This window comes from Cheilinus undulatus, linkage group 8 (assembly GCF_018320785.1).
Source record: "Cheilinus undulatus linkage group 8, ASM1832078v1, whole genome shotgun sequence".
In the NCBI taxonomy this organism is placed as follows: Eukaryota; Metazoa; Chordata; class Actinopteri; order Labriformes; family Labridae; genus Cheilinus; species Cheilinus undulatus.
Genome location: NC_054872.1, coordinates 29,301,477 through 29,314,592, shown reverse-complemented (window position 1 = coordinate 29,314,592; position 13,116 = coordinate 29,301,477). Strand labels below are relative to the sequence as shown.

General features: G+C 40.9%; 1 protein-coding gene across 1 annotated transcript in view; it reads right to left on the bottom strand.

The window, feature by feature from the left end:
- Positions 1–13,116, bottom strand: part of itga8 (integrin, alpha 8) — a 71,408-nt gene that overhangs the window by 8,633 nt on the left and 49,659 nt on the right. The window contains exons 19-24 of the mRNA XM_041792854.1: positions 12,517–12,584; positions 11,883–12,030; positions 7,843–7,935; positions 4,444–4,523; positions 3,920–4,000; positions 698–803 (exon numbers count right to left, since the gene is read on the bottom strand). Of these exons, the coding sequence (XP_041648788.1) occupies positions 698–803; positions 3,920–4,000; positions 4,444–4,523; positions 7,843–7,935; positions 11,883–12,030; positions 12,517–12,584 (576 nt within the window). The remainder of the gene's footprint in view (positions 1–697; positions 804–3,919; positions 4,001–4,443; positions 4,524–7,842; positions 7,936–11,882; positions 12,031–12,516; positions 12,585–13,116) is intronic.

The following is a 13,116-nucleotide window of genomic DNA, read 5'->3' as shown; positions in this document are numbered from 1 at the left end:
AATTCTGCAAGAAAAAAAACTCTGTCCTCTCTAACTGGAAGCAGCTGCCAACTGGGAAAAGTACCACAAATGAAAATCATTATCAGCTGTAGGACGGACCAGACACGGCTGCACTCGGCTTCAATGAAGGAGCCGTCCCTTTAAAACAAAAAGAAATCACATGTAGAGTGCACAGACGAACACACATGCACATGCGTCTTTTCTAAACTGTCGCCAGCCTGTCTGCTGTTCTCCCTCCTTCTGTCTGTTTGCCTCTACCTCTGTTTGACCTTGTTTTTCTTTCTAAGATTATTATACATTACACTTTGTCCATTCTTAAGTACAACCCTCCCTTCCTTCCTCCATCCTCCATACCTTGACCCCTACTCCTTTCTCTGCTCCCCCTTTCGCTCTTTTTCCCGCCTTCACTGTGGCAATTACTCCAGAGCTGCAGACCTTTGATCAGCCAGAAGCCAATTCTTTATGGAGCTACTGTTTTTACCGCGTGTGTTACTATTTACTTCACCTTACAGAGCCCCCCTCTAGCTGCAGCCTCATTTACAACTTCCCACACCTTTTTTCCTGCTCTTTTCATCTTAACAGTCACTGCATCAACATGTGACCAACAAGGACCAAAACAACAACACCATCTACTTCTTTTCACCTCATTAGGTCAGAAATTAAGCTGTCTGGCTGTGTTTAAACGGTGTGAATTTACCTCATAGATGTGTGTTACTTGTGGTCCAACGTCATCCTCTTTGACAGGCTTCTCCTTGGGTTCCCAGTTTGGAAATGGCAGCACCACCTGAGAGGGATGAGACACCCTGAGGAGAGGAGAGAGAGCTCAATGACACTGAGGCATGTTCACATTGATACGTTTGGATGTTCTGTAACTCAAGCTGGGGGCTGAGGGTTACTGCACAGTCAAATGTAGATGTTGTAGCCTGTGTGGCAAGTCTACATCCATCCAACAGTCCAAAATGTGTTTTTAAATTTGACAGACTTCAATAATTCGATCCTGTTCCTGAACAGCTATATTGTAAGATTGGCTGATCTGGAATTCAACATCTGCAAGGAATATAATCTGTGGCTACTTTATTAGACACAGCTGCACAATCTATAAAATCTGTTCCAATCTGCAATCTATTAAACCACTCTATTAGATTAATACAACATCTCTGTCATAGATTAGATTGTTTATATCTGTTTATGGCAGTTTTTGTTGACAATTGGGAAAGAAATGGAAATTCAGTGCACGTTCATCATTGAGGTCATAGCCAAAGGCTTTGTTCATTTAAATCTAAAAATCTCTCTACACTAAACAGTAACTTAGAAGGTTTGGGGAATGTATTACAAACAATTCTGGAAATGCAGGTTAGTAAGGTAGGATATACTTTACAAGATAATCAGGCTCATTTTGGGCCAGATTCCCCCTTCTGAACAAAGTCAAAAGCAACAGCCAAATTATCTGATGGTCCTGAAGATTAGGTTGCCAGATTTACCTGTGATGTGAGGTGTGTTAAGAGTAATTTTCCTTCCCTGATCTGCTCAGAAAATGATCAGGGATGCCAAAACTCTGTTTTCCAACTCACAGACATTATAAAACATTATAAGGAAGATGTTCTGAACTCTCTGGAAGTGCACTTTCTCAATCAAACACAACTTTCAGTCTTTCACTGTCAGACTGAATAGTTAAAGGTCACATATTTGACCCATTTAAGACAAGTTTATATTGGTCTCCGAGGTCCCCAAAACATATCTGTAAAGTTCTTTGCTGAAAAAAAAAAAAAAACAGTTCAGTATTAGATTTTTGCATCTAAAAACTCTCTGTTTCAGCCCTGCTCAGCCCTGTTTCCACCCCCAACTACACCTCTGTCAGGAAATGGATGGGGCTTAATGGATGTGGCTTAATGGAGGGTGGGACTTTCTTCCAAGGGAGAGAAATTGAATTTGGGGGCGGGGCTAACTCCCCACATGACATCATGAGGGGGAAATCTGAGAACAGTGGGGGAGAGAATGGATTTTTCTGATTCTTGGGGGGTTGTGGACAAGTCAAGAGCACATATTTTTGCTAGAAAACCCTGAAAAAGGTGTATTTTGCACAACATGTGACCTTTAAAATTTGTTACAAAGTAAAGTTGTGTTAACATAAAGATTCAATATAGCCATTTCAGCTCTATTTTTCTGAGATAATAGAACTAATTTTTGATATTAAGTGAACTATACTCAATCAATTTGAGCATTTTTAGTAATTCTACTCAAATTATTTGACGATCAGCTCGTTATCTGCAGGGTTTTCCTAGAATGCCTTTGAGCATTAGACACTTTTGCACCATGAGTGAAGTTACTGACTCAGTTAGAGAAGTCCTGCCTGTGGGGAACAACCCAAACAATTGATGGTATACTAAACATGATGGAAGAGGACTTCCAGATGCAGTGCACCTTTCAGCTATTTTCACTTGTAGTCACTAGAGTTGGCCTCCATGGGTGGTATAAATGCTCAAGATGGAAGAATGTGTTGGAAGAAAGGGAAAATTGTAGTGGATGAAGAATGTAGTTGTAATAAACGTGCTATAATATGTTGTTTTAAGTTGGATTCAAACAGAATTAGTGTAGGAAGATTTCCACAGAGAAGTTTAATGTGAAAAAGTTAAGTTGACATGACTTAAAATGAAATACATTTGACCCAAAAGAACTGGGTTAATACAACTTGTTCATAAAGGTGGCAAAACTTAATTCAACTGTATGTTAATACATTAGGTATTTTTTTAAAGTACATCTGACTATTCTCTTTTTCAGTGTCGTTAAGTAAGAAGTTTCACAGATTTTTTGAGTTGAGGGGCCAAACGTAATACTTTATGATGCCATTTAGTTGACACAAAGTGTTCATAGCTTAAAGTGTTGAGTAGGCAGAAAATATACTGTATCCAATGGAAATAAATGTATGCATCAGCTGGCTCAACTTAAACAGCTGCGCCAACTAATAAGACGAGTCCCCAGAAAATGTAGTCTCAACTTAAATCTATGTTCACTTGGTTTATGTCTTACATAACTAAAATACTCAGTATAAGGTGTTGTATCAACTAGAACAGACATTAAAAGTGCACCCAATAATTTATGAAAAAGATTTGGAGGACGAACATCATGATAGACAATTAAGAAAAACACACTTGTCTTTTAGTGGGGGCTGGAAAAAAAAACACAAAGTAGTAAAAAGTTCTGCAACATTCTCTTCCTCAGACTTTGGCTTGAAAGTGTAGCTTGTTAAACAAATCCTCCAATAAAAGCTTCCTGTTGTGAAGAGTTTTTTGATTCTTTAGGCATCATACTGCCTTTGAAGAGACCAAGAATCCTCTTGGTGATGTCACTGAGACTGTGTCCATGTTATATTCAGATTATGTTAGTCAGTCATATGTCTCTTTTAGATTTGATTAATTCTGTGAGTGCTGAAGTATTTGTGAATTAGGAATTCAAACAATGGTTTTGTTAATACTCGATGGACACAGCTGAGGTAGCACAATTTCACAGTACAAACACATGAACTCATACGGCCTCATCCCTCTCATCCCAGGTCCTCTGTTTGTATGTACAAGTGACCGCACCCAAACAACGCCACGTAAGGCTCCGTGCTTTGAAGTGTGTGTGTCTTTGTGTGTGTATCAGCATGCACGCAGGGGACATCCCTGAATATGTCAAATGATCACAAGTACCCCATGTGCCCTTGATTAGTCCAAATGCAGGTCTAGAAGTGTGCTTTCATGCTGCTTTTCCATCTGTATATAAACAGACTTCACAAATTTAAACATTACAAAAGGCGGTAGTATCCTGTGAAAAAAGCTTGACTGAAAGCAGATCAATTGCAGCTTTGTGACGCAGAAACGGCAACAAACAATTTGTCACTGTTTCCCGGAGAGGAAGCATGCAAAGACGCTTTACTCACCCTCGCAAATCAAGACGAGCATCAGCAATGATGGACAGATTCAGAGTGACCAGGTTGCTTTGGGAGTTATCTTTGTTGGAGCTGTGGAGAGATTAAAAAACAAAACCTATAATTATAACATTTAAATCCTTTAACTATGAGCAAACTATCATAGGATGCACCTTTTAAAATGAGAGAATAATTGGCTCAGAATGAATCTGTATTTTTATGAGTAGGTGGCACCGAGTGGAATTTCTCACATGTGGAGATAGCCAGAATTTAACGGTCCACAGCGAGTGATGTGATGTATCAAAATCAATAAAATGAAGCAGACAGTGACTATATTGTGTCTCCTCTGTGGAGCTCCTTCAAGCCATGTCTTTTCTTCTGTCCCTGTGGTTAGTTTCACAAAACCGCAGACAGCGATGTGATCAGGACAGACACAGAACTTATTTACATGACAGACAAACAGCCCTTTGTGTGTTCGATTCAGCATGTCTTTGAGTTTCGGGGGGTGCTTGCGTGAGAGCTGGTGGGTGTGTCACCTGTGGATCTGTAGCTCGAAGCCAATCTTGGGGCCGGCATCATCCAGTCGTTGGACAGAAAACCTCAAACCAACAGACAGCTGGGCGAGAGTGTGGAGAAACAGCAAGAAAGAGAGAGAACGTATGAAAAACGTGACAGAGACAGAAACAAGATGCTTCTGTACATCAAAGGCCACATCAGGTTTAAAGTGTCCAGTAATAGACAGTAAAATCCCTGTTAACTACATCCTCTAGTGTTGTTATACACTGCAGGCAGAAGGTATGTGCATGTGTGTTTGTGTGCACTTTAAATCAGAGAAGATCCAGACGACACACACAGCGCCAGTTAAGGTTCTTGTCTCTCCCTGGTTTAAATCCCCTGTCCTCCGGGCTAACTCAAAACACGTGAAGGATTTAGCTCAACATCCATGACAGCAGTGTGTTTCTACATGCTTTTAACTGTACAAAAATGTGCACAAACAGGTCAAACACATGGTTCAGAAAGGGGAAAATGACAGCATGCAGACTCGCACTAACACTCCACCAGGCAGGCCTACAGGGGTTGAGGGTGGGGTGCAGGACTACAAAGTCAGGCCATCTTTATGGGACACATTAGAGAGATTGTGGGGGAAAGAGGAGCCAGGCAAGAAAGATCTGAAGACATGGACACCAAGTGAGTCATTCGGAGAGAAGACGTCACTATCAGCAGTGATCGGCTGGCTTCAGACAGAACAAGAGAAGGAGGAAAAGAGCGCAACAAACGTCTGAAAGAGTCAACTTTGTCTTTTAAAACCTCTAGATTCTACTCTGTTTGTAGCTTTGAGAGACCAGCATCTGTGGGTGGCTTCAATTTATCTTGGTTACATTGGTTTGAAAATTTTCATGGTGGTGAAAACTCCTAAAAAAACTTTCTCAACGCACAATTACATTTTCTGTCTATTTGTATGTTCAGCTCAAGCCAAATAGTTACCATTTTTTCACAGTACGAATAAATAAACGGCCCCTTTGTTGGGCTATGGTCCATCTTTAAGTTATGGGACTTCACCACATTTAGTATATCCAGCCACATCTTGGCAAAATAAGAATCCTTTGGAGCTAGATGCTTACACAGTAGTTTTTTAGAACTCAACTGAGCAATGGTCAAACATAGATGAAGATTCACACTTTTAACAGTAATTTAAAGCTATTAAAGGCCACATGGCCTGTTTGATACTATGTTTGAGGGATCTGAGTAACAGGAATGGCACAACACTACAAAAACATGTTTCCAATATCTAATAATGACAAAGGATTCTTGTACTTGACATTGAATTATCTGGAATCCACTTAAATAAATGTGTGGTTTGAAGTCACTGTGAAGCAGAACTTTTTCCTGGATGCTGATGCTTCCAATAGATTCTCTATTAACAGATTTTGCATATTAATGCAAATCTGTAGACAAGGGACAAAGATTTTGGTGTCAAGCGTGCTATGGTTTCCATTTGCAGTCTCAGTACTAATGTCCTCTAGTTTGTCTGTATGCTTAGAATATGGAGATTAAAGGAAGAGCAATGCACTACAATCAGTTTAGGGCCTGTGTTTATAGTTAGGGCTATTGACCCTTGCAACATGCAAAACCACAGTTTTAGAGCACTTCTCCCTTGTGTCTATTGTTGCTGGAACTCCCTTAAAAAGGTGCAGTTAACAGGTCATAGTTGTTGTTTCTTAAAACCAACACCATTCTGCGTTTCCTTGCGAGGCAGATAGATTTACCAGGCTGTCATCATGTAAACGCATTAACATTTGTGCCGAATCAAAAACAGATCAGATGAATCAGCGTCATTTGAGGAGAATGAGGGGGAGGTTACGGACAGGGTTATGTTGTACTGTTAACAATTAGCAATGGCTGCCTTCAGTGTAGTGGTTAGCTCAGCTGGAGCTATAGTGTAGCTGAGGTTTTATCAGAACTGGACCACAGCTATTTTGCCAACCTGCTTTGGCATGAGAAAGAGATCATTCCAAGAGGGGGTTGGGGGTTATAGTAGTTCAGTGTGAGTCAGTACGTACTTTGCAATGGCTGCTGGTGGAGTGATTATCTTGATGTAGCCACAGATGATTTTTTACTAGAACTGGACCACATTTCTTTATTAAAACAAGAGCAAAGAGCAACACCAATAGCTTCTCATGGCAGAGATGTTTAAGCTTGTCTCCCAGTAGACTTTGGCATGAATCTTAGCCACCGACAAACTTCTCTGTACAAAAACTATGGTAGCGCTGGCCTGTATAGCTCAGTTTAGCATTGGAGCTGCAAAGTCCAATACCTCATTTTGTCTTGTCACTCTGATTGGCCTATCATGAATGTGACAGACAGAACGTTCGTCAAATCATCTTCTAAGAATTTTTTGATAAGTCCTGCTCTTCTCAAATGCTTTGTATGGGAGGTTTCCCAGATAAATGCTAAACATATCCCTGCAATGGATATATGAAACAGTCTATCTGGCGTGTCAGGTTACATTCCTTGCTCTCAGGTTTCTGACTGGATTATAAACACAGAACAATACACAGAGAATTAGTCTGGGATTTAAGCTTTAAAATACAAAATACATGGATGACAGCCTACTTGGCTTGCCAATGGCTCACTGAGCTAAACAATAAACATAAGAAAGCTGAAAATTGGAGAGATTCACAAAACTGGAGTCAAAACCAGCTCTTCTTCTGGCATGTACCCCTTTCACTGATGGATCTCGGTGAGGTTGTACAGCTGTGTGTCATGTGGAACCAGGAATGAACTCCAGTGATGAGAACTATTTAGTTGCACAATATAAGCAGAGTTTGTATGGGGTACATGGAGGTATGTTCTGCATAAGCTCACGGATTCCTGGACGTCCAGCAGGGCACGGGGAGAGTTAAATATGGGAAACATCTGGACTGGCTGGGTAGCACACACACTCATACACACATGCCTTGCCTTTGCTCTCCTCCCCCCACACTGAAACATGACCACATAATTGATTTATCAGAATGCTGCGTGTCACCTCCAGAGCCCAAACACACCTCTGTGTCGGCCTTGACACCTTAACAAAACCCCAACGATGTCAGAAATGCACACATTTAATCACACATGCTAACTGGCACACAATCATGGTAGAGTTTCATGTAGGAAGGGACCACTCTTTTCTCTACAAAGCCTTGACTTCCTGCATGTGTCAGCCATCCAAGGGCTAAACGGATTATTACTACACACATGTGTGCACAAAAAGAGTGTGAGTTAGGGAGTCAAAGAAGAATGGGGGTCAAGGTGATGATCAGTAATCGTTGGAAACCATCAATCATTGTGAATTAAACCTGAGGAGAAACAGTCAGAGCTGCTTGGAACTGACGTTTAAAAGTGATGCTTTTGGTGAGAAGTGTGTTTGTGTGTATTTTTGTGTAAAAACCCACCTCTGTTCCAGCCACCATAGGGTTTCCAAGGTCGCACACCACCAATCTGGACTCATTGACCATCTTGTATTCGCAGTTCAGCTGAGAGAGGGACTGCAGAGGAGAGAAAAGGCAAGAAAAGTGAGTGGGATGATGAATCAAAAGTGGTTGAAAGTGACAAATAGGGAGCATTGAGAGTCAAGAGAGGGGAGGAAAAGAACAACGGAGGGAAGGAAAGCACCATCAAAGGATGAGGGAGCTAGGAGTGAAAAAAGAGAGGGAGGGAAAGCAGCAGAAGAGGAGTGATGAATGCTCTGACAGTAACAACCTCATCAATCAAACAGCCCCATTACACACTCATTAGCACGCGCGCACACACACATGGCCACAGCAGTTGACCCTGTCCATTTCCGTGGTCACTAATGCAGCTTGTAAATCATAATGGGGGCTTTTGGGTTGTTGCCAGCAGAGAGTACCCTGCAGATAGCCTCGCCTTAATCACTGCGAACAAACACGACCACAAAGACACAACAGGATGTGATGTCGCACTGTAACTGCAGCCTCAAATAGCTCAGTTCCTCACTGGCACTTGCTTCAGTCACGATAAGAGAACTACTTAAACCCTACACGCCTGTTTTCAGTGTCCATCAAAACATCAAACGAGCTTAACTGATGCCAGACAGATGTGCCTGCAGCAAGGCTGGGTTAAAATGATCACGATTGGAGTTCAAGATAAAATTTGAATCTATTAAGATTATAAACCCTGGGCTTGTGCTCTTTGCACTGAAAAATCTAACAGCACAGCCACGGTGGGAATTTAAAGCCACATTTATTTTATTGTTTGTTCAGCTTCCTCCACAGATGAGAAATTGCTTACAAAATATGGTTGCATTATATCAATAATTTGGACATTTGTGGCAGCCTACTGGAAATCATGTGTCCCCTCACAGGAGACACAATTTTAAAATGTTTTACTATTTTATTAAATTGCTTTTTAATCACTGGGGTGGTTTGGTTCAGGGAAACCTCTGTAGATAATCTGTCTCCTGAATAAAACCCATGTGAAAGCTGAAGGAATCCTTAGGGTAAACAAGCGGATGCAAGAAATGTTAATGCTAGCCTCAAAGACAAAGACACTGCAGAATAGAGGAGAGACAATATGTTTGAATTACGGATGCACAATATTAGATTTCGCTCATATCTAATATGCCGATACTTACAAAATCATTTTAAGTGATACTGATATTGACACATATACAAAGATATAGTTCAGACCCAGCAATTTAGTCTTTAAAACACGCACGCAGAAAAAGATTTGAACTGACAAATTTTGTTGGCAGTGAGTATAAGCTGATATACATAACCAATATATATATATATATCCTCTTTTAAAAGAGAATTTTGTTTCCCAATGAGAATACTCCTGGTTACATAGGGGTTAAATAGGAATACCCAAAAATATGTCTAACAGTTTTCAAAGCTGGAGGAGTTCTTTATTTTTTATAATTGTAATGGAAGGCATCCTGCCATGGCTACTACGTCCTTGAATATTTTACCCTTTTATTATTATTATTTATTTATTTTTTTCAGTCATGGTCAATATAATTCAGCTTTTTTTACAATAAAAAGTACAAAAACCCTCTTTAATGTCAAAGCGGAAACAGATTTCTACAAAGTAATGACAATTAAACAAAAATATGTAATGTAAAATAAGTGCATAAATATTCAACTCCTTCAAGTCAGTATTTAGTAAATGCACCTTTCGCGGCAATCACTGAGTGGATAGATAGACTGTGGAGTCCCCCACATGTCTTTAGCTGAACTCTAGGCCAGGTTAAAGGAGTTTTCTTCAGCACTGGCTTTTTCTTTGCCACTCTCCCACAAAGCTTTTACTGCTGAAGAACTCAGCCAACAGTTGTATGCAGTCTCTCCCATCTCAGCTGCATGAAGCTCCCCTTGCACAGTCACTCAAGTTTGTGAGGACGGCTTGATCTATGCAGATTTACACAGGTGCCATAATTAATCAAATGTTCAGTGCTTTGGACTTATACTTTTCATTAACCTTTTCTCTGAGTTGCTTGGAGTGTTTTTTTGTCTTCATGGTGCAACGGTAGCAAGGGATAAATTTTTTTTTGTGAAAAAACCCAAATTATATTGACCTTGATTGATTTATAAAATAAAAAAGGGGTAAAAAATCAAAGGGGTGAATAGTTTTTACAGGCACTGTACATAAGGAGGTGTAAACTGCTACTGCAAGCTGTCATTCTGTTTCTGTATCTCATTCATGCTTTGTGCTATTCGCTTGTGACAGGCCACTATCATTCTCCTCCATCAGTTGTGTGTTCTGTTATCAAAGCTTTCCATGTAATGCTTGATCCCCTTCCCTGACCCCTGCAATGTTTCGGTCTCACAAGACATTTACAAGGAATCTTCTAAACAACCACAGCACTCCATTAGGTATATTTACCAAACATTAAGCTGCTGTTATGTTTCATGGCTGAATTTTACATAATGAGGGACAAAAGCTGTTAAAGAGAACTTTCCACTGAGGAGGGCGGAAGGCACGTCTTACTCATCATCTTTTGTTGATTTTTCGTTATTGTTTTAATTGAGAGCCCCCTGGCTGCAGAAGTTACATACTGTGAGTTTAAATCAATTGTAACTGTGTTTACAGGAATACACTTAGGGCGCATTCACACCAGAGCTGTTTGGTCCACTTTAAACAGACTGTGGTCTGTTTTCCCGGATAGTCCAGTTTGTTTGGAGTGGTGTGAAAGCTCACGCAATCTCTGGGGCGGACCAAACAAGCAGAGTCGGGTCCGCTTGAAAACAGGGGGGTCTCGGTCCGCTTTCAAATAAACACTGGTGCGGTTCGTTTGAGGTGTGAAAGCAAAGCGGACCAACTTGTGAACCAATGGCAGTAAGTGGCATAAAGTGTAATGAAATTCAGATCTATATGTCATTTAGTACACTCAAATAAATGTCAGTACCTCGCTTGGCGTCTGTGTAGCCATAGCAACATGTCACAGTCGGTGCTGATTTATTTGTCTCATGTAAAGAATGACATGCTTGACAGCTCAGCGCCTCACTGGCTGCTCATAATGACCCAATGAAAAAGCAGAAACCCCAAGACAGCATAAACTCTGTGTTTTTTCATTGTTTATGTGGAAGAAAAGACAAGCGGAAGGAGATAGATTTCTGATGACAGTGGCCCTAGGGGGCAGAGGTTATAGGTGTTCAGATGGTTTGGTCCGTTTGACCAACAGCAATGTGAATGCTAACCAAATCATCGGAACGTGCAACAATGTTGCAATTTCCATTACAAAACGGACTGAGTCCCTGGACTATTAACCTTGCAAAGCAGATGGATACGCCCGTTTCCTTGTTTCTCACTGGTGAATCCATCTTGCAAAGCTGCCGTCTGAACCATTTGGGCCTGGTTAGAAAGTGACAGGACCAATCAGTGACGAGGGGCAGTACTTTCAGGCGTAGTGGAGTCATGTCGTTAGCAAGCAGCAATGAGAGGCTGGTGCAATAATGGGGGAAGAGCTTGGTGTGGATGCTGCTAAAGCGCCAGTTTTATCAGAACTTGACAACGTTTCTTCGTTAAAAGAAGAACAAAGAACAGCAGTGAGTTGTTTCTTTTCCAAAATGACAAAACTCGTGTACTGACATGTCTACAGTGCACGTGCACCTTGGTTGCGGCTACGTCATGTGTTTCGTTGCTCTGATTGGCCTGTAAAGATGTGACAGACAGAACATTCATCCAATCACACTCTGAATTTTTTTAAAAATCCTCTGCCCTTTTCCAGACGCTTAGTATTGAAGGTTTCCCAGATGGATGTGTGAAACAAATCCATGTGGCGTGTCAGGTTACCAGACTATCAGGTGTGAAAACAACCTTAAATACACTGTGTTGTTCGTTTAAATGTAACTTTAAAAAGCCATTCTAAAGGCTTTCATTATCATCAAGAAGCACGACCAATTGGCAGAACTGTCAAATAATTACTTTTGACGAATCAGTATTGTTTAGTGCATAAAAATGCGGCGTGTTTACTTACCTCCACTTTGCGCTCCACTCCGATATAGTCAGCCTCTGGTGGAATCAGAGCGTGGAGCTCTGCCTCGTAGGCTCCTTCTCCTTGGTTGAGTGCAGTGATGGTCAGCATGACCAGATTATCATCTCCGATTACCAGCTCTGACTGGTCCCTGGATGTGTGTGATTGATTTTAAACAAAGCACAACAGTGGACAGAGGAAATCATTTCAGTCAGGTAGAGTTCACAAAAATAAAGTGAAGCACTCTATAGTCACATTCTCTTTTTAGCTGTAAAATTCAGATAATAATCTGTAGGATCTGTCTTAGTTCGTATTTAATCTGCTCTGCTTCAAAGCGTGCTATACCACTGACCCCTACAATATGTGAGTGTGTCAGTCAGTAGAGGGTGACAGGATGTTTATATAACGCCATGGAAATACAGTACAGCAGGAAACACTATAGAGAGTAGTTCACATATGCACTCAAACACGTGTGCCACATGGTAAACGGATCTAGAATGTGAATACTGTTAGTGTAAACTTTGCTCACTGTATCAGAAATAACAGACATTTTTCCTTTGTCTGTGTGTGTGTTTCTCTGGGAAGTGCTGGGTGTTTTTAGGTAAAGGTCAGGTGGGTGTGGCCACATCATTCTTACATGGTAGCGGAGAGCTGGAGGTCAGGGATGCAAATGTTGTCATCACCACAGTCCAGGAGGATGTAGGCCTGAGAGGAAGAAGAGGAAATATTTAAGGCACAATGGACTTCATTATGACAACAAAACTACAAACAAACATGACTTGGAGCAATCAGGATACAGGTGCTTAACACACAGAAACATGCTCTGTCATGTGTGATTTTCAGGGTTTGTGCTGCAGGATTACTTTTTCCATCAGGTCTGGGATGGTTTGCTGCACTTTTCTTCTGGGTAGGCTGGTTTTGGTCATGAAATGCAAAAACTCTTTCTTTAAATCAGCGCTTTCCATGACTAATGGTCTGCAGTAATGAGATGCTGTAAAAACACTACTGTGGTTACCAATAAAAAGTTTGAGTTAACAGTCAAAAATAGAAAACTAAGCAAAGAATCCTGAAAACACTAATTTGAGCAAGAGTTCAAGAACAAACATGATCTTCATCAGATCTGCTTGGAGGAATAACTTATTTTACGGTGGCCCAGAGTCCCTCTAGGTATTTTCATTCTTCTTGTATTGCCTTTGTCTTTGTATGGACCAGCACAAACCTAATGTACATTTCAGGG